General features: G+C 39.6%; 1 protein-coding gene across 1 annotated transcript; it reads left to right on the forward strand.

The window, feature by feature from the left end:
• Positions 1–1669: 1669 nt before the first annotated feature.
• FOXA2 (forkhead box A2) lies at positions 1670–5034 on the forward strand. Its single transcript, XM_030196219.1, has 2 exons — positions 1670–2588; positions 3438–5034. The coding sequence occupies exons 1-2, from the start codon at positions 2502–2504 to the stop codon at positions 4671–4673; spliced, it is 1323 nt and encodes a 440-aa protein (XP_030052079.1). The 5' UTR covers positions 1670–2501; the 3' UTR covers positions 4674–5034.
• The last annotated feature ends 13742 nt before the right edge of the window (positions 5035–18776 follow it).

Here is an 18776-nt window from a genome sequence, read left to right on the forward strand (position 1 = left end):
GGAGACATTAAGTAAGACTCGTTCAAAACTACCATTCCATTTGGTGTCGATTTCTTGATTTTGCAGTCACTCGGGCCTGCCCCAAAGGAGGAAGGGGAAGGGTAGTGAATCGGGCCCTTGAAATCAGTTTACTTTTCCACTTCCTACTTGCATCTAAAGAATATCAAAAATAGTGATCCATGAGGCTAGAAGATTTATGCTCCTGAGAGAGAGAGAGAAAATAAAGGCCACCTAGTATTTTATCCTCTTTCATTTTTACTTTAACATGGACGTCTTGAGTTAAGGGAACCCGACCAAGATTGTATTGCTTCCCCCTAACCTTGTGAAGAAAACTGTTGGGAACTGTCCCAGATTACATAAAGTACCATCACCCCGTTAAGATCATTTTTAGTGAGTGTCGACATTCGATATGGCACAGGCTAGAAAGAAAAGAAAGGCAATGACAGAAAAAAAAATGATACAATTATTAGGAAATAATTTTGATCTGATTGTGTGACAAGAATGATTTTTTTTTTAAATCGGCCTTATTTTGCAGGAGGTTGTTTGGATCTAATCAACTGATACTGCTGCTAATGGAGAAACTACATTTCAGTTTTAAAAACTGTTTTTCCAAATAAAACTTCTGTAGCCGGGCTAAATATTTTATTCTTATTTATAAAGGAATATAGTAGATTTTTACCATGAGCCTTGAGGGAGTTAGCTATTTAATGAGACAACAGATAGCTAGTTAACTGTTCATCTTCATTGTATTCCTACTAAGTGTTCATACCCCCCCCCCCCACCCCTGGAAAACCCTCCAAAACAAAACAAACAAAAAAAATTTTGTTTTAATTCCTCTTCAGAAAAGAGCCGTGTTTTCCTAGGGCCCAATTTACTTGCCATCACTAAGTAGATCCTGTTAAATCTGTGATGATCAAACATGTTAAATAAACTTTACTTTGTTTAATATGTCAAACAGTAAACGTGTGTCCTCCAGAATAAATACGTTGTAGCAGCATTGGCAAGAATATTCCATCGGAGAAACCAGGCAGAAATGTGGTCTCAGCAGGAGCAGGTCTAGCAGTGGGATATATTTTCTTTGGCAGAAACTCTCTACAATCATCTGCTACGCTGTCCACTTATTGATTATTTTTGTCTATCTAATTGGTGTTTTTGAAGCTCGGGTTAATAAGATTCTACTAAACCTGCTGTAAACCAGAGAGAGAGAGAGAGAAAATGAATGACTTAAACTCTCTCTTTTGGATTGTTTTGCTCAGGAATATATGTTACCTGCTGCTTTCCTGCCTTCTCTTCCCAGCCTGCCTGACCTTGGGTCTTATGGATTGTCAAGAGGAATTTGCTGGGTTTTGCTCTAAGTGGAGATAGTGATAACGAAACCGCCAGGTCCTTTTAAAAACCTGGTTGCTCTGTCCTTTTTTTGTCTGTTGGCTTTCTGTGCCTTCTGTTTGCTTTGATTACGAAAGACCTGAGGTTCATCGGTTAAGGATTTAGCCTTGGAACAGATCTCTGGTGGTAAAAAAACAAAACAAAACAGTAATTCCAAACCACTAATACCTTAGTTAAAGCAAGTAATTTTCATAAACCGCTTGCTCTAGCCCTAGAGGCATTCCGACTACTGCACAGCAAATTGACTGTAAGAAATGGGGGGATTCTTTTATTCGATTAAATATTATACATTATTTTTGTCTTATAGAGAAACTCTCAATCAATTTCAATCAAATAGATTTTTCCCCCAAAATGAATTTCAGAAATTGGATTTGAAACAGTAATTGAAGTAACACAGTTGTGAAATGATACCGAATAAATAATTCTAACCTGGAAGTATCTAGTATTAATTCATTGCTGAAATCTGTCAGTGCACTCTAATACATAAAATGACATATTTAAACAACAAACAACAACACATCTAATGGGTCCTTTCTTCCTTTCGAACGACTGATAAACAGTTTAGATCAAATGAAAATAGGCAATAAACCCCGTTTCCTTCAACCCCCCTCCCATTCAGGGAACAACCAGATTAAAATCTTAATGAATCTATTGAAAATGGGCTTTCTTTTGAGGCCAGGGCAGGTGTACAATGGGGGGGCCAAGGCCGGTAGTCTCGCGCCTAGGTGTGAGCTGATTATTCAAATGGGCTGGCCAGGACTTGGGGGATTGGAGGCTCTCCTGGCGCTCGGTGCTATATCATCCGCCACCAACGTCACCACAGCAATTGTTATCATCATCATTATCATCATCAGCCGAAGCTTTGCAGAGCCTCCGGGGCCACCTTTCCATTGCCAGATCCACTCCTAAGTCTCCAACTCCAAGCAGCCCCCAAAGCAGCCTGCAACGCCCTGCAACAATAGAAGCTTTGCAGGAGCAGAGAGAGAGAGCCACTGCCAGCTCGCCTTCCTCCTCCTAGAGGGAGGAGGGAAATTTCTCTCTCTCTCTTTTTTTTTTTTTTTTTGGGTTGCTCTTGCTGCTGCGTCGTTGTTGTTGCTGTTAAATTTTAAACTGCCATGCACTCGGCGTCCAGTATGCTTGGAGCAGTGAAAATGGAAGGACACGAGCATTCAGACTGGAACAGCTACTACGGAGAGCCCGAGGTAGGAAGAAGTACCTTTTATTTTTGTAGCTCTTCCTTCTGCCTAAAATGGGTCTCTTTTTATACCTCACTGTTAGCCCTGAGATAATATTAACTTTGTGATCAAATATTGACTTGCGGCGCCTGAAATCCTCTTCCATGACTGAGCCACACACACTATCCCAACAAAGTTGTGTTTGGCATAGGGTGGATGGGTGGGGGGTAAGGGGGAGAAAGTTTATTGCTGTAAATCTCGCGCCTAATCTTACTTTTAAGAAGGGTCAATTTGTTTTCGAAGATTAAACTCGCTTCCGATGGGACTGAGAAGGAAATTATTTATTAATCGACTTTGGTATCCATATTGTGTAAAGGTTACTTGCCAGAGCCCTTACGTTCAAACATACGAGTTTGTATTTCGGGGCTGTTTCCTTGGCTGCGTGGTTTATTCACTGGGATTTTCCGGATTCCAGGTCGCTGTATTATTTTAGTTTGCGGGTCACTGAGTATTTGGCAGAGGATTTTTAATGTATTTTGTAGCAAAAAAAAAAAAAAAAAAACAATAACCCAGACAGGTATATAACTCTGACGCAGAATTACAAATAAGTAAATATTTATCTGCAATCGACTTTCGTGAGCAGGTAAATGGGCGATCGCTTTGCAAGATGGACACTCGGGGAGGCGGAGTTTTAAGTCACTCCACCGAAAGTTGAACTTTTTTTACCTGTCAAAAAACTTGGTCGATAAAAGGAGACATCAGATCTCAGCTAGAAATGGCGATCTGCAGTTTTGTCGGTCTGGGACGATAGATTTATATATTTTTAGTAGTTAACTGAACACTGGAGTCTAATCATTTCATTGAACTTTTCCCCAGGGCTATTCTACCGTAAGCAACATGAACCCAGGACTGGGAATGAATAGCATGAACACATACATGGGCATGTCTGCAATGAGCACCACTGCCAACATGACAGCAAGTTCCATGAACATGTCTTATGTCAACACTGGTATGAGCCCCTCTCTGACTGGCATGTCACCTGGTGCTGGAGCTATGACTGGGATGGGCACCGGGGTGGCAGGCATGACTACCCACCTGAGCCCCACCATGAGCCCCATGAGTGCCCAGGCCACGTCTATGAATGCTTTGGCACCCTATACCAATATCAACTCTATGAGCCCAATGTACGGACAGTCCAACATCAACCGATCAAGGGATCCAAAAACGTATCGCAGAAGCTATACCCATGCCAAACCACCTTATTCTTACATCTCCCTGATAACCATGGCCATACAACAGTCGCCCAACAAAATGTTAACCCTTAGTGAAATCTACCAGTGGATCATGGACCTCTTTCCTTTCTACCGCCAGAATCAGCAGCGGTGGCAGAACTCCATCCGCCACTCTTTGTCCTTTAACGACTGTTTCCTCAAAGTGCCAAGATCTCCGGATAAGCCTGGCAAGGGCTCCTTTTGGACCCTGCACCCGGACTCCGGCAACATGTTTGAGAACGGCTGCTACCTCCGCCGACAAAAGCGGTTCAAGTGCGAGAAGCAACTCTCCTTGAAGGACAACGGCAAGAAGCTGTCGGAGGGGGCTTCCAGCGTGGGCTCAGCCACCACCAGCAGCAGCTCGGACAGCTCAGGGGGCAACGACTCGCCTCATTCCAGCTCTCCTTCGTGCCAAGAGCAGAAAAGGGCCCTGGCAGACCTGAAATCAAACCAAGCTTTGAGCCCTGAACACACTACCTCACCCAGCGCCCAAGCCCAGCACCTGCTGTCTCAGCATCACTCGGTGCTGTCCCACGATGCTCAAGGCCACCTGAAACCCGACCACCACTATTCTTTCAACCACCCCTTCTCCATCAATAACTTAATGTCGTCAGAGCAGCAGCACCATCACCACCATCACCACCACCACCACCATCACAAAATGGACTTAAAAGCCTATGAACAGGTGATGCATTATTCTGGCTACGGGTCCCCCATGGCAGGAAGCTTAACTATGAGCGCCGTAACGAACAAATCTGCTCTAGACTCCTCCTCGCCCATTTCCAGCGACCCCTCTTACTATCAAGGTGTGTATTCTAGACCTATCATGAACTCTTCCTAAATTTCCGCAAAGTGAATGGACTTTTTGGCAATCTATGTACATACTTCTAAAAATTGAGTCTGCTGCCCAGTCGTATCCCCCTTACTTAACCCGGTTCTCAAGCTTCTGGATTCCTCCCCACCCCCACCCGCCCCCACTAGATGTCAAAACCTGTAAGCTATGAGTGACTTTTTTTTTTGTCGTTGTTGCAGGGGGCATCATTTTTGTGAAAGTGCCGGAATCTAATATTTCTGTGTGAAACTTGTAGTTTTTACTGAGGACCAAAGTATGTCATATTCATATTGTATAAAAAGCGGGATATATTGTTGTAATTGAAAAGCGTTGATGTTATCGGGACAGTAAAATGCCTGGAACTGTTTAATTTATGGCTTCTGTATATTTTATTTATGACTTAGAAATGTGCGCTTCGGTAGATGGCAGTCAGATGTTGAAAGTCTGTGTGTTAAGAAGTTATGCCCCCCCCCCCCCACCTTAAATCCTTTTGCTAGATTTTCTTTTCTGCAATGACAGATGAAAATCAGAGGAAAAACATATTTTCCTCTTTCTATAGATGATCCCCTGCCTTTATTACCTAAATTACAAACCGAAAAGAATCTTGCATAAAATGAATGCTGCATTCTCCAGGTTGCTTCTTTTAGCCATTCTGTGCCTATACCGAAAAAAAAAATATTTGACTAATGGGATACTATTGTTTTAGTTTCACAGGTCCCTCCCTTCTCCTTTGTAACTTCTGATTATGCCGCCAGCGGGCAGGGAACAATACACCAAACCTGAATTTAGGGGGATTTTATTTCTCCTTTCAGACTTATCTTAAATTCCTGAGGTAGACAATGAGTTCAAACGACCTTAACGAATAGGAACAATAGCGAACGACCCTGCCCCAAATAGATAGGTTTTACCTGTATTACCGAAGACAACAACTGATAATACCAGGGGTCTCCCGAATCAAATACAGCCTTCGGTGGCGCCAGGTGAGAGGTAGCTCAGTCTGCTTTTCCCTCTTCCTGTTTGGATATGGAGGGTGGCTCGATTACAGAAGCCTTGGAAGGTCTTAGTGCAGCTAAAAAAAAAAGGGGACAGGTACCTGAACTCAAGGAACTTTTGCAGACAGGCTATAATCAGGCACACAGGGGTGGATTCACTACACGCCCAGGACTCGGGACATGGATCATTTAGCCAATAAATACTGCAGGCTTTGTTTAAGGATGTTTGTTGTACATGCCAAAGTAAAATATATTTATTTGGCTCCAATGCTCCAATTTCCCCCTTGAATTCACTTTTAAAGCATAGGTAATAGCGGCTGCAGCTTCAAATTTTCTATCCACTAAGACCTACCTGCAGAAATTGTATTTTTCTCACTGATAGAACACTAACAAGGATCGCAGGTTTCTGTGTGAAAAAAAATATGAACAGTGATTACCCCAACATTCTTTATTGAGATTTTAACCTCTGTCTGTGATGTTACTGTATTTTAACTAAACATCGCGATTATGTTTAATTTCTTCATATTTTCCACATTTAGAACCCTGCACGAAGTAATGGAGCTCTATATGTTCGAATATTGAAAGAGAAATTCAGTAATTTTTTAAAGTATAAATGCTAAAAATAATTCAGACCCTTCCATGATCTGTCTATAATGTTATAGTATTTTAGTGGCTACATACTGATCATTTTTAATATTTAAAACTGCCCCATTTGAATGAATGTGGTAAGAAATATTTTTTCTGCAGTTCTTATAGGGAATTAAAAAAATCTAAATAGTTCATGCAATTGATGCTCTAAGAGGTCAACAGTAATTCACTGTAAATCGTAAATATGACATGCATATTTGTAAAAATCATAAAATTACTCTAAAAGAACCCAGCATCTGTGTCCCTAATAAAATAGACTTCTTTAAAGACAACGAGGGACATTCAGAGATAACAAGACCTGCCAGCATGCATTCAGCTTTTTTTTTTTAAATTATCTCATTACTAATCATAGCAGAATTTATTATTATTTATTTGTTTTAATTGACGTAGAAATAGAAGCCAGATCATTCTCCCTCTCCATCAACTTGTTGTTTTCCCACGCATTTAGGAATAAGATTGTTGTCTCAGAATAACATCCAAATCCTACTTAAATTCCACATTGTTCTGAAGGAGGTGTGGGGGACCCAGGATCCAGCCAGAAATCCGTCCGTCTCTATACCGGGAGGACACACACGTTGCGAACCAAGCATAAAATGTGTTTCATTACCACATAAAAGTCTCCTGCAGGGAAGGAGAATAGAGGAGAGAAATGGGGCTGATTTGGGAACAATAGCGGGTGAATGTGATGCTCTAACTTGTTATGTTCCATATCACTCGTCTATTGTTAAACGGTAGTTTTAAACTACTTAGCGTCTCCACTCCGCTGATTCCAACAGATAAGATGTAGTTCTGTCCGAATACATAAAAAGGGATGTCATTTTGATGCCTGTTAGTTACCGATCTCTCCCTCCCTGTTCATTCACAACTCTTTCTTTCTCTTTCTGGTTTTCCTTGAGCTATATATTTTTTTCTCTTTCTGCCTGTCTGGATCTTGCGGTTTGTGGGTTGTACATGAGGGGAAATCATGACCCCACTTACTACATTCATTTTTGAAAGGGCTTCTCGCTTGCTAGTTTAAGCAACCATGCTCTGTGAATAAACAAAGTCAGTAAACAAACAAACAAAAAAAATCTAGATCCAAATTCCAGGAGGGTAAACTTTCAACACCACATCAGACTTTAAGCAAATTTACACAGTTACTATATTTTGTGCTCTGGATTTTTTTTTAAACAATCATTACGCTTAACTGGATTTTATAACCTTGATCGATATCTTGGTAAAATATTCATTTTCTTTCAAACTAGCGGGTAGTGAAATGCTGCTTTGTGCTAAAGTCAACAGTAGCACAATTTGAGTTCAGATAAATGCCAAGATGCCTCTAGTACGTGCAGTCCATACCACGTCTAATGCTGGACTGTCATCGCCTTCAAATCTGCTGCAGAGAGGCATCAGGTAGGGATTTCTGTCACTTTCTATTCAATTCTGCAGGCAGCTCACCCTTGGTCAGCAAACATTTTTACAAATGCACTCAATGGAAAGGAAAACAGCACATTTAATTTAAAAATGCACAAATACATTATTTTGTTTTTCCTATCAGTTCTTTAAAACAGAACTAGTATAAAAATCCTGTTTTTTTTTCTTTTGTATGACGCAAAAAAACTTCTACTGAGAGGTATGGGAGGAAAACTCCACCAGAAGCAGCAATTAAAAGAATTAACACTGGCGTAATCAACAATTAGATTTACAAGGTATTTTAATTGCATTCGAAAATGCAGCTTTTCAAAGACTTAAAAAAAATAAAGGCACTTTTCAGTGACCTATTAAGATATCAATAGACATTATAGCACAAGAAACCCTTGTGACTTAGATTTAACCACTTCTTCCCTCTTGTACATTATTAATGGTTTATTAAAATGCATATTTTTATTAGTATGCTGCTGATGTTGAACTGCCTATCACGGTAAGACTTCGATTCAGCAACTCTAAATATTCGTTCTCTGTACGCAATATTTCAGTTTTCTTTTAACAAATTGGGTGGGAGGCGCACAACATATGTACCTATAAATGTATTGATCTGTCTGCAAAAGTCTGAAATTTCGTCTATAGGTGAGAAAGAATAGGTTTGTTTCTTAACCTATAGATGTTTGAATTCCATTCTAAAGTGCATTATCACCCCCACTTTGATTATACTTGGCTTTAGATAAAGTGTGCTCATCTATATGCTAAATTAAACAAGCGATTAAAAAATAACATAAGCCAGACTCGGTGGCCTTATCTAGAAATATATTTCAGTAAACTTAGTGTTATGAAAAACCAGGACTAGAAGTAACGTAAAAATACTCATTCTAATAATTAGACCTTTTGCGGTAGAGCAACGTATGTGCATTTTATTTCTGTTTCACCGTCTACCATCCAACAATGTATAAGTAACTATGAATACCATTCACTCAACGTGAGACTGAGAACTATGTATTAATTCGGTGGTACAGTTTTCAACCCCAAACTTTATTATCGAAATAAGAGACATTCGTGATCGATTTAATCATCAGGTATGTAGTAATAAAATGTGTTGATTTGATACAAAGTGAAATGTACAAATTAATTTTCTGTTATACTTTGACAAAGCATTTCCATTATTGTCAAACAAAAGCCTTAAAACCGATTTTACGGATAGGTTTGGGGGCTACTTTTTCTTTCTTCTTTTTTTTTGTTCGTTTTTTTGGGGGGTACTTATCTGCTTCATGATATTGCGGTTAATGTTTTTCTCCTTGAAAGTTATTTTCTTGTGCTTAAAATGATTTAGTTGGCCAGGAAATCCTCTGACCCAGCCTTGTCGGACTGATGTGATAAATTATATTTCCAGAACAAGATGAAATCAGTGCAGGACACACAAAAAGGCTAATCGTTTTTAAATAATTAATACCCTCCTATTTCGCTGGTAATGTCGGCCTTCGGATTTGTCAATTAGGTGTCCTTAAATGAGTGTATGCCCACGTACTTCATTTCGGATTCTTTGATGGGGGAATAACCTCAGTCAAGACCACTCCACGGCTGAATTAAATGGGAATGACCTTTTGATATCTCTGGTACAGAGTGTCCAGTTCCTTAACGCAATGGTACTTTCGAAAGAAAGACTGTTGTATTTAAGAGATTAAATCTTTGAAATGATCAATTTAAACCTCTGATCTTCAGTTCTTGAATTCTCTTCCCCACGATCTGTTTTATACGAATAATAAACGGAATTGGAAAGGGATGCAATGGTAAAGAGCAGATCATGACTAATAGTGTACATTTAAGTTTCCCCACACAAATCGGAGTTTGCATATGAGTTTTAGAAAGTTCTTTCGTGTTTAGCACCATGAATCCTGTACAGGGCGCCCGGCTATACAGTACTCGCTGTTATCAATCTCGGTTACCTTACGCCAGCCCGTATCAAAGCATCCTTTGTACCTTTTGACAGGGTTTGCATTGATTATCTTTTAAAAAGAGAACTACAACAGAATGGTTTCGGCTAACCAGACGAACAAAGTAAATACCTTCAAAAGCAGAATACATTTTGATTCAGCTACTTCACAGAGGATTTGGGCATACAGATAATTTGCAGCTCTCGCCTTTAAAAGTGAAGAATTTACTTCACCTCCCCTATTCCGAAAACTGGATTGCAATGTGCAAGGTTACTATGATCAATCAAAGGCGAGAAGGCACTTCTTATTCTAGAAATCAGACGGATCGCTCACAAAAAGGTTTAAAATGTCAGCAGAGCCGGCGAAATGCCTTCGGTTAAGACTCTAGTACATCACAGGCGAACGCTTTACAGTTGTTATGGCAACTGGACCAGCAATGGTCTATACTGCGCCTTGTTGATCCTTTTTCACTTTGTAACTTGATTTAATTACATTTCTTTCCAGTCACCAGTTTTGCATATTCCGGCAAACAAGATCAGAGACTTGCCTTTTCACTTTGGCTGAAATGATGCCAGATAGGTTTGACCCTGTTTGACTGTATATCAATGTCATTCATGCTGATCAAGTTCTCATGTCATTTAGGAATTTTCTCCTAGATGAAACGTGAATATCGTTTTAAGGGGAATGAGCGCTTGACTGAAAGACTAATAGCCACATCTCAGAATAATCATATTTTAGAGCTCGGTCTTCAGTAATCAGAACTATTGATTCTAAAACCTACAAAAAAGTTGGTTGCTAGAGGGGAAAAAAAAGCTGTGCTATCTTGTAGAAAAAAATGCATGAAAATTGATATGAAATCAGATAGTTGCGTTTTAAAATCTATTCATCCAAATCACAAAAATATACATTTATAGAAAAATGCAATCTATTAAAAATCTTTGATCTAGGTAAATACAGTAAAGATGGACGTGAAAACATCAAACAGCAAAGAACAAAGAAACTGACGCTTTCACCAGTTTGGCCAGAAAGTCACACTTCTAAGTTTTAAGAATGGTGTTAACTTGTGGGACCTTCAGGCCAAGTAACTGTTTGCTAACTTTGAAAGAAAAGGTTGACGGCTTTAAAGAAAAATCCACTATAATTGCCATATTTTATCTTTGTTTCGTTTTCATGTATTTAGAAACTAATTAAGAGTACTTTTAATGTCCCAAATTCAGACACCGATGGTTTGTTTTTTTCAATTATTAAATTTGGAGTAAGACTAATTGTTGGGGGCTAACAAGGCCTGGAACACCCAAGAAGATCTGTCTCCCGGGAGACTGATGGAGACCTATTTTACAAGCTGTAATTCTGCTTTCGTCTATTGCAGGCAAAGGCAGTTCACACTATCCCGATTTAGCGCCTTTCTTTAGACATATTCTTAATCCTATATTTCAGCAGGAGAAGCTGCTATACCCCCACAGTATATTAAACCAGTAGTCGCACAAAGCAGTGCGGTTCGGAAAATCAAAGTTTATTGCCTCCCCAGTTTGCTGCCACTCCTCCTCCTCCTCATTTAAACACTCCATTTTTTTGTAACCTTCCAACCAGTAGATATGAAAAAAGCATGCTCTTGATGATTTATGATCGGCTATCTTATTTATTTGACAGATTCACCGCGGATTTCTAAAAAAAAAAAAAAAACGTTAATTGAAAAGACTGGACAATTTAGGTGGCAGCACAGACAACTTCAGGCAGAAAGATGATTCCTTCCACGATTCACAATTTATTTACACTAAACAAAAGGATCGGTAATTTGGTGCAGTGTGGTACAATGCATTATTTTTTGGATAGCGCCCAGCGAACCAAGCTTGTAAATGATAAGTAGTAATGAACTTGCAGATTTGACAGCGGCTCCCGCAAAAGAAATATTTTCTTTGCGTCCTTTTAGGACAATTTTATCTGGGTTGTTGCTAAACAGGAAACGTGGTTCTTATTTTACTTGAAAAAAAAAAGTTTTCCATAGTGATAGGGTATTAAAAATAGGGCCCACTAGTCTTAAAAAAAAAACCCAGGCGTTTGTAACTGCTGCGTTTCTTTCTTACTACACATATTGGTTTTGTTTATTTGTTTATTTAAGGCAATCATTTGGAATGAGCGACAGCATTTCAGCTGAACTCTAAAACTCTTCAGTGGATATCTGGACCTCAGATTTTATGTGTTACTGGAAACTGAGGCCTTTCTGTCACTTTTCTTTCTATTGGCTAGCTATAATTTAGTATAATTTTTTAACATATCCTTCAAAACAGCAATATCAAAGCCATGACTGTGGTCATGAAATGTGCATAAAACTGGGCACGTTGTATTAATAACGGCTGTAACAGTTTAGTGTCCTTTGCATCTCATTACCCTGTAATACAAGGAATTTAGAAGCATCCTCGGATTTTACCTTTTGCCCGAGTTTCTAGTATAAATATATACTTTTTTCAGCGGCTGGTTACCCAGGCAAAATCCCAGTGTTAAGAACATTTACAAAATCGACTGGTGTCCGTGGAAATTCCACCAGACTTCCTTTTATTTCCTTTGCCAGATTTTGACGTTTTTTCCCCCTTGATAATATAGACAAATGTACACAAAATAGATTTTCTAGTAGTGATCCTATTATGGTCTGTAAATATGTACACTACATCAGCATATGATAGGGAAAGTCAGTTATAGCGCACTTGTAATTGCAAATTTCAGTCGGACAGAGAATATGGAAGCAAGTTAATAAATACCTGTACATGTTAAAGTGCGACTTTATGCAAGAGATCAAATGGTGGAGACCTGGGTTACCTTTAAAATTTAGTCATTAGGCACTAACGATTTTCTTAGGCCTTATGAACAATTTAGGGATCCTTCTTCTACATCAAAGAATAAATACTGAAGAGGTGCAACACCAAACCGAATGTTGTCCAGCAGGGTTCATTTGACTGACCTACATCCCCTGAAAAACCAAAGCTTCTTTATGCTTTCAGACAAAAGTCTCATCTTGAAAGAACATTACAAATATAGGCATCCCGTTTTGAAAATACAGTCAGCAGCACCTCTTAGGTGAGAAACAGCAAAATTGGAGATCATTCAGACTCGATATCCAACATGGAATTCCACAGAAAATCGCAGAAATCCACATTTCTTTTGGCAATTTGTTTTTTGTTTTATTTCTGACGTTACTAATAGTTGTGTGCATTATGCCTTTTCATATTCCCTCTTCACCTAACCCCCAGGTTTGCTATGGATACTGTTGATTTTCTAATTGCTTGCAACATGTTAGCGGTGCAAGTATGAAAATCGGTGAAGGGAGCAGTTGAAGCAAGAATAGGTGTCTTTAGTTGCAGAGATATTGGCGGGAGTACAATCTTCTGCCTCGGGTTAGCCTTTGTTTCACAATATTCAGCGTGAAGCTTTTTGAAAACAATAATCCCTGGTTTTTCCAAGTAGTAACCTGCAGAATTTGCTCTAAAAAAAGAGACATGAAAGGAGTCTGCCATTGAACTCTGCTTGACCTTACCTGAAGGACTCCAAGGGTAGTACATTATACCCAATGTAAATGATTAAAGGGATTGTATTCTGCACTAATATTCTAGTCATACATGGTCTTAAATCAAGCACTTGTGATCATATAGAAAAATGTAAGTTTTATAAAAATATCCTATAGCTATTTCTATCTATAAACACACACACACACACACACACACACACACACACACACACACACACATATATATATATATATATATATATATATATATATATATATATATATATATATATACATATATACACACACACACACATGGGGTTTTTTTTTTAGCAGCCTTTTCCGAATCTGAGCTCCAGATGAGTTATATTCAGGTACACCCATATGGATTCCTACTCTAAATTTATTCCTGGAAAATTTCATGCCATGACCAGAATTCCCCTTCTGTGCATCTTGACCCCTAGCAGTAGTACTGGCAGACTACCACTAGGGGCTGAGCAGCATCATTTTGAGCCCCAGAGGGTGGGAGCATCCAGGGATCACTCCTGTTCCTACCTCTAGTCCCTAGGGGAATCACCAGTAGGTGCCAGGGCAGGATAAGGGATGGGGTGGGGCATTATTTGTTCTTCTGGGGGAATTTGAGGTGGGGGTTTCTTTGATGTTGGGGGATTACATGTGCGATGTACCTTGCTATTGGGGGTGGTGTGGTATCATGGGATAAGGATGGGGGTCATGGCACTTTTGCACCCACACTTTTGTTGAGTTTGTGGTGCAGATGGTAGTTCACTTGCCTACTGCACCCATGGCCTGAGTTTAAAGCCCACACTGGGATTTCTGTCACCCACTAATAGCCTTCTAAGAAACCTTCATGTAAATGACGGCCCTCATATATCATTGATGACTTGGTATTGGTGTACAAGGGACTACCTTTATGTTTTATTGGCACTTGCTCAGAGAAGGTGCAAAAGTAAATGTGGAAATTATTTAAAGTAGAAGTGTGCTTCCATTGTGAAATGGAATATACATGTTTATTTTTGGGAACCACCAAAACCATGCCCCCATCATGCCTCTCAGAAGGCTAGGCATACCAAGGATCTACATGCACGAATAGCAGCTCTCTAACATCACAATTTGCATGTGTATGTAATCTACACATGTAAATATTGTTGCGTACACATGCAGATGCTTCTACAATAAGGGCCCTAGTCTTTATGTAAATATACTACAAGTGATTAGCAGTTTCTTGTTTAAAACCATGAATGGATTAAGGACCAAATTCTATAAATAATGGCGAAAAATTGGTGATGAAAAAATAATGCTAAACGCTATTCTATAAATTGCTCTGAAAGTTAAGCGCTGTTTATAGAATACACTTAGGGCTAGATTTTATATATGGGGGGGGGGGGGAGATTCTATATATGGCACCTGAAAAATACACGCAGAATAAAATTATGCCTAGGCGTATTCTCTAAAGTACACCATAATTTTATAGAAGCAGCTTAAATTTCCACACGGTATATAGAATACGCTGAGCACCTCTCCATGCAATCAAATTTAGTCATGGCCATTTATGCCAGGTAAAACCTGGTATGAATGCCAGTGCCTAAATTACACATGGAGCAGGTATATTCTATAACCATGTGTGTAGTTTTTCGGTATGCCCATGAGACACCCATTTCTCTGCCCATAGCCATGCCCCTTTTTGGATGTGTGTGTTAGAATTTAGGTGCAGTGAGTTACAGAATACACTTTGTCAATTATGCATGTAAATTCTAATTATTTGCAATTAGTGCTCATAATTGCTTATTTAGCACTGTTATCAATGCTGATTGGCTTGTTAAGCCAATTAAGTTATATGCATTCTTATAGAATACGCTTGGATTTCAGCACGGAACACTAGGAAGCACTATATAGAATCTGAGGATGGTGCCTACAAAAATTGGCACAGAACAATAACCGCTTAAATGGTAATCTAATATAACAAATAATAAAAGAAGCAAAGTGAAATCAGAGATCAAGTGTTTATTTCAGTAGGATTTATCACAGTAGAGCCCTGGTCATATTTGAATTTAAATCACTATTTGGCCAAATACAAATAATGCATTCGGGACTTAATTGAATTGAATACAAATGTTCAGTACCCCAGAATTCTATATATCATTCCAAAAGGTGCGCAAGGAATTTTGAGCATATGCCCAAGATTTACGTGCTACCATTAAGTGCTAAAAAAAATATTACAGTTAATTGGCATTGATTGGCAGTTGTGCATGTATATTGCTGCATGCTGTTCTATAAAGAGCCGTGTGGAATTTTTATATTGCTTATCTGAAAAGGGGGTGTGGCCAGGGGGGCGTGTTGGAGGGAGCTATGCATGGAATTATAGAATTAGGCCTAAGCTCTATAAAGCACCTAAAGCTCACACTCTTTATAGAATTGCACTTAGTGCCAAATTTATTGGGCACAGAATGTTGAGCACCATGTTGTATAAAATACTGCATATACTTATGTGGTATCCAAAATTATCCATATGTATTCTAAATGACAATTGGACCGTCAGATGGTGGATTCAGTAATCTAGGTTTTTTTTTTTTTTTGCTGAATATACACCCAATTCTTCATAGGTCCATTAACATTATTTTTCTTCAGTTTTTCAAATTCACCAGCATAATTTTTTCACTTTTTCAATCTTTGATTTCTCCAACACCAATTTTTATGAACAATATTTTAGTAAACTCGATCAGAGATATGCCTTCAGATAACCTCCCAAACAGGTAAAAGTAGAGGCTGATCAAAGGATGAATCCACCACTGGAGACATTATGGAGAAACACTTTATTGATGTAAAATATTAAGGGACCCAACACACAGTCCATGTTTCGGCTTATTGCCTACATCAGGGGTCACATGAATAGTTCATCCAAGGAACCTATGTGCATTTAGCAATTGTCAAACTGAAGATCTGTGGTACAGTCAGATTGAATGAAAATCATGTGCAAATAAACCGCCACTGACAAACACTGTGTTTCTCCAAGCTGCGTCAGGTTAGAGGTTCCTGAAATGAAGTCAGATATCAATGCCCAACTCCTAAATTATTTGATAACATCTTCAGGCACAAAATATTCACTCTTTTCAATAAACTGCTTATAACTGAAAAACAATACCTTGCAGGGCCAGCCATCTATAAGGGTATTGTTTTTCAGTTATAAGCAGTTTATTGAAAAGAGTGAATATTTTGTGCCTGAAGATGTTATCAAATAATTTAGGAGTTGTGGTAAAATGGGCACTGTGGTAGCGGCATGGGCCATTTTTGCCATGCACCAGGGCCCTTTTTACTGCAGTAGGTAAAAAGCCCCTAAAAAAGACATGGCCACGTGATAAGATTATTCTTACCATGTGACCGTGGGGGGGGGGGGGGGGGAGGAAGCACTTATCGCCACCCATTGAAGTGGTGGTAAGAGCTCACGTGGTAACCCGGCAGTAACTGGGCAGCATGCGGCACTGCTTGATTACTGCTGGGTTAGCGCCGTGCTAGAAATTGCAGAATTGTTTTCTTTAGTGCTGGAAATGGCGTGCGCTTGAGGTGGAATTACCACTGGTGGCCGCCTTGGGCCAGCGGTAGTTCCAGGATGCTGCGCAGCAAGCCCATTTTCCATGCGGTAACCCTTTAGTAAAAGGGCCTCTAAGAAATTAGGGTGCATACCCATAAGGGGATAATTCTATAAATCTGTGCCTATATATAGGGACCCAGAGTGCACCTGATTGGTGCATATTCTGTAAAGGAAAGGGTGCACCTACTTTCCTATAGAATACTAGTATAACCAGGTATATATGCACATAAGTACTTATGACAGCTATAGAGCTGGTATAAGTGTTTTCACCTATATTCAGCACATATGCTTCTAACTTATAGTTTTATATAAGTTACATGCATAACTTAGCACCCCTGCCTATGTTCTGCCCAGATGCTGCCCAATTGTATGCGCACCTGCAAACCTTTTGCTATAGGAGATTTACACATAATAGAATAGTGCTTAGACGGCATATTGACATATATGTGCTATGTCAGTATTCTAAAGATTACGCATATAAATATAGAAACACAGTCACAAGTATGTAAGCATGAGTATAACATTTCTGGAGGAAAACGCCTCTAGAAGCACCTCTCCATATTAATAACAAGGTGAGGGCTAGGGCTTCATCATCATTGGCAGCTAAAAACCTCCATATTTTAAAATTATTTTTTCAGTTTATAAATACATCGCACTGCCGTACAGTCCTAGAAAATTACTTAACTTAGGCAGACGAGCAGCCTTCTTCAGCCAAGACATGCACAAACCTTTTCCGGAGATACGAAGGCGGTAGAACGAGAGGACATGAAATGAGATTGAAGGGGGGCAGACTCAAGAAAAATGTCAGGAAGTATTTCTTCACGGAGAGAGTGGTGGATGCTTGGAATGCCCTCCCGCGGGAGGTGGTGGAGATGAAAACAGTAACGGAATTCAAACATGCGTGGGATAAACATAAAGGAATCCTTTTCAGAAGGAATGGATCCTCAGGAGCTTAACCGAGATTGGATAGCAGAGCCGGTAGTGGGAGGCGGGGCTGGAGGTTGGGAGGCGGGGATAGTGCAGGGCAGACTTATACGGTCTGTGCCAGAGCCAGTGGTGGGAGGCGGGACTGGAGGTTGGGAGGCAGGGATAGTGCTGGGCAGACTTATACGGTCTGTGCCAGAGCTGGTGGTTGGGAGGCGGGGCTGGTGGTTGGGAGGCGGGGATAGTGCTGGGCAGACTTATACGGTCTGTGCCCTGAAGAGCATAGGTACAAATCAAAGTAGGGTATACACAAAAAGTAGCACACATGAGTTGTCTTGTTGGGCAGACTGGATGGACCGTGCAGGTCTTTTTCTGCCGTCATCTACTATGTTACTATGTTGCAGAACTATCCCATATGTACATCTAGTTAAGTCAACTTGAAGGGGCATGATTTATTGTATTTATAGTGGTAAATCGTTTCAGGGAAAGGACACAGGAGTACAGAATGCATAAAATTGAGAAGAGGCTTGTCTACAGCAGGGAAAACAGAGAAGTGTGGGGGGTCTGGACCCAGAGAAAGCATGAAGGGGTAGAATGACAAACAAACTAAGAGGTTAGGTAGGGTAGAGCCATGGATAGTCTTAAAGGTTAAAGTTGGCAATTTGAAGAATGTATAAATGACGGTTGTAGGTAGAGTTGCCACATTTCTTTAAAATTCCTAAGTATCATAAAATTAATCTGATTAGGTCCTATATTCACAGCCCATGGTTTCCAGATTTTTCAAGATTCTGTTTCAAGAGTTTGAAAATTCTGTGGCAATTATGCGGTGCATTTTCATGTAGTTTCATATTAATTTTGTATTTCAAAAAATGTATAAAATTTCTTATAAGCCCAATTTAATTTTTCCCCAGGTAGGGGAGAAAAAAAGACACAACCCAATGCATTGTACTTCAGTACCCTTGGATGTATGCCACCTGGCCCCATCGCTTTGTCCACCTTTTAGTTTAGCCATCTCCTCATAAACACATTTCCATTCCTTTTTGTGTTTGTCTTCTTTGGTCCTGCAACCTGGCCCTTCAGCTGTGAACACAGAACAGA

This window comes from Microcaecilia unicolor, chromosome 3 (assembly GCF_901765095.1).
Source record: "Microcaecilia unicolor chromosome 3, aMicUni1.1, whole genome shotgun sequence".
In the NCBI taxonomy this organism is placed as follows: Eukaryota; Metazoa; Chordata; class Amphibia; order Gymnophiona; family Siphonopidae; genus Microcaecilia; species Microcaecilia unicolor.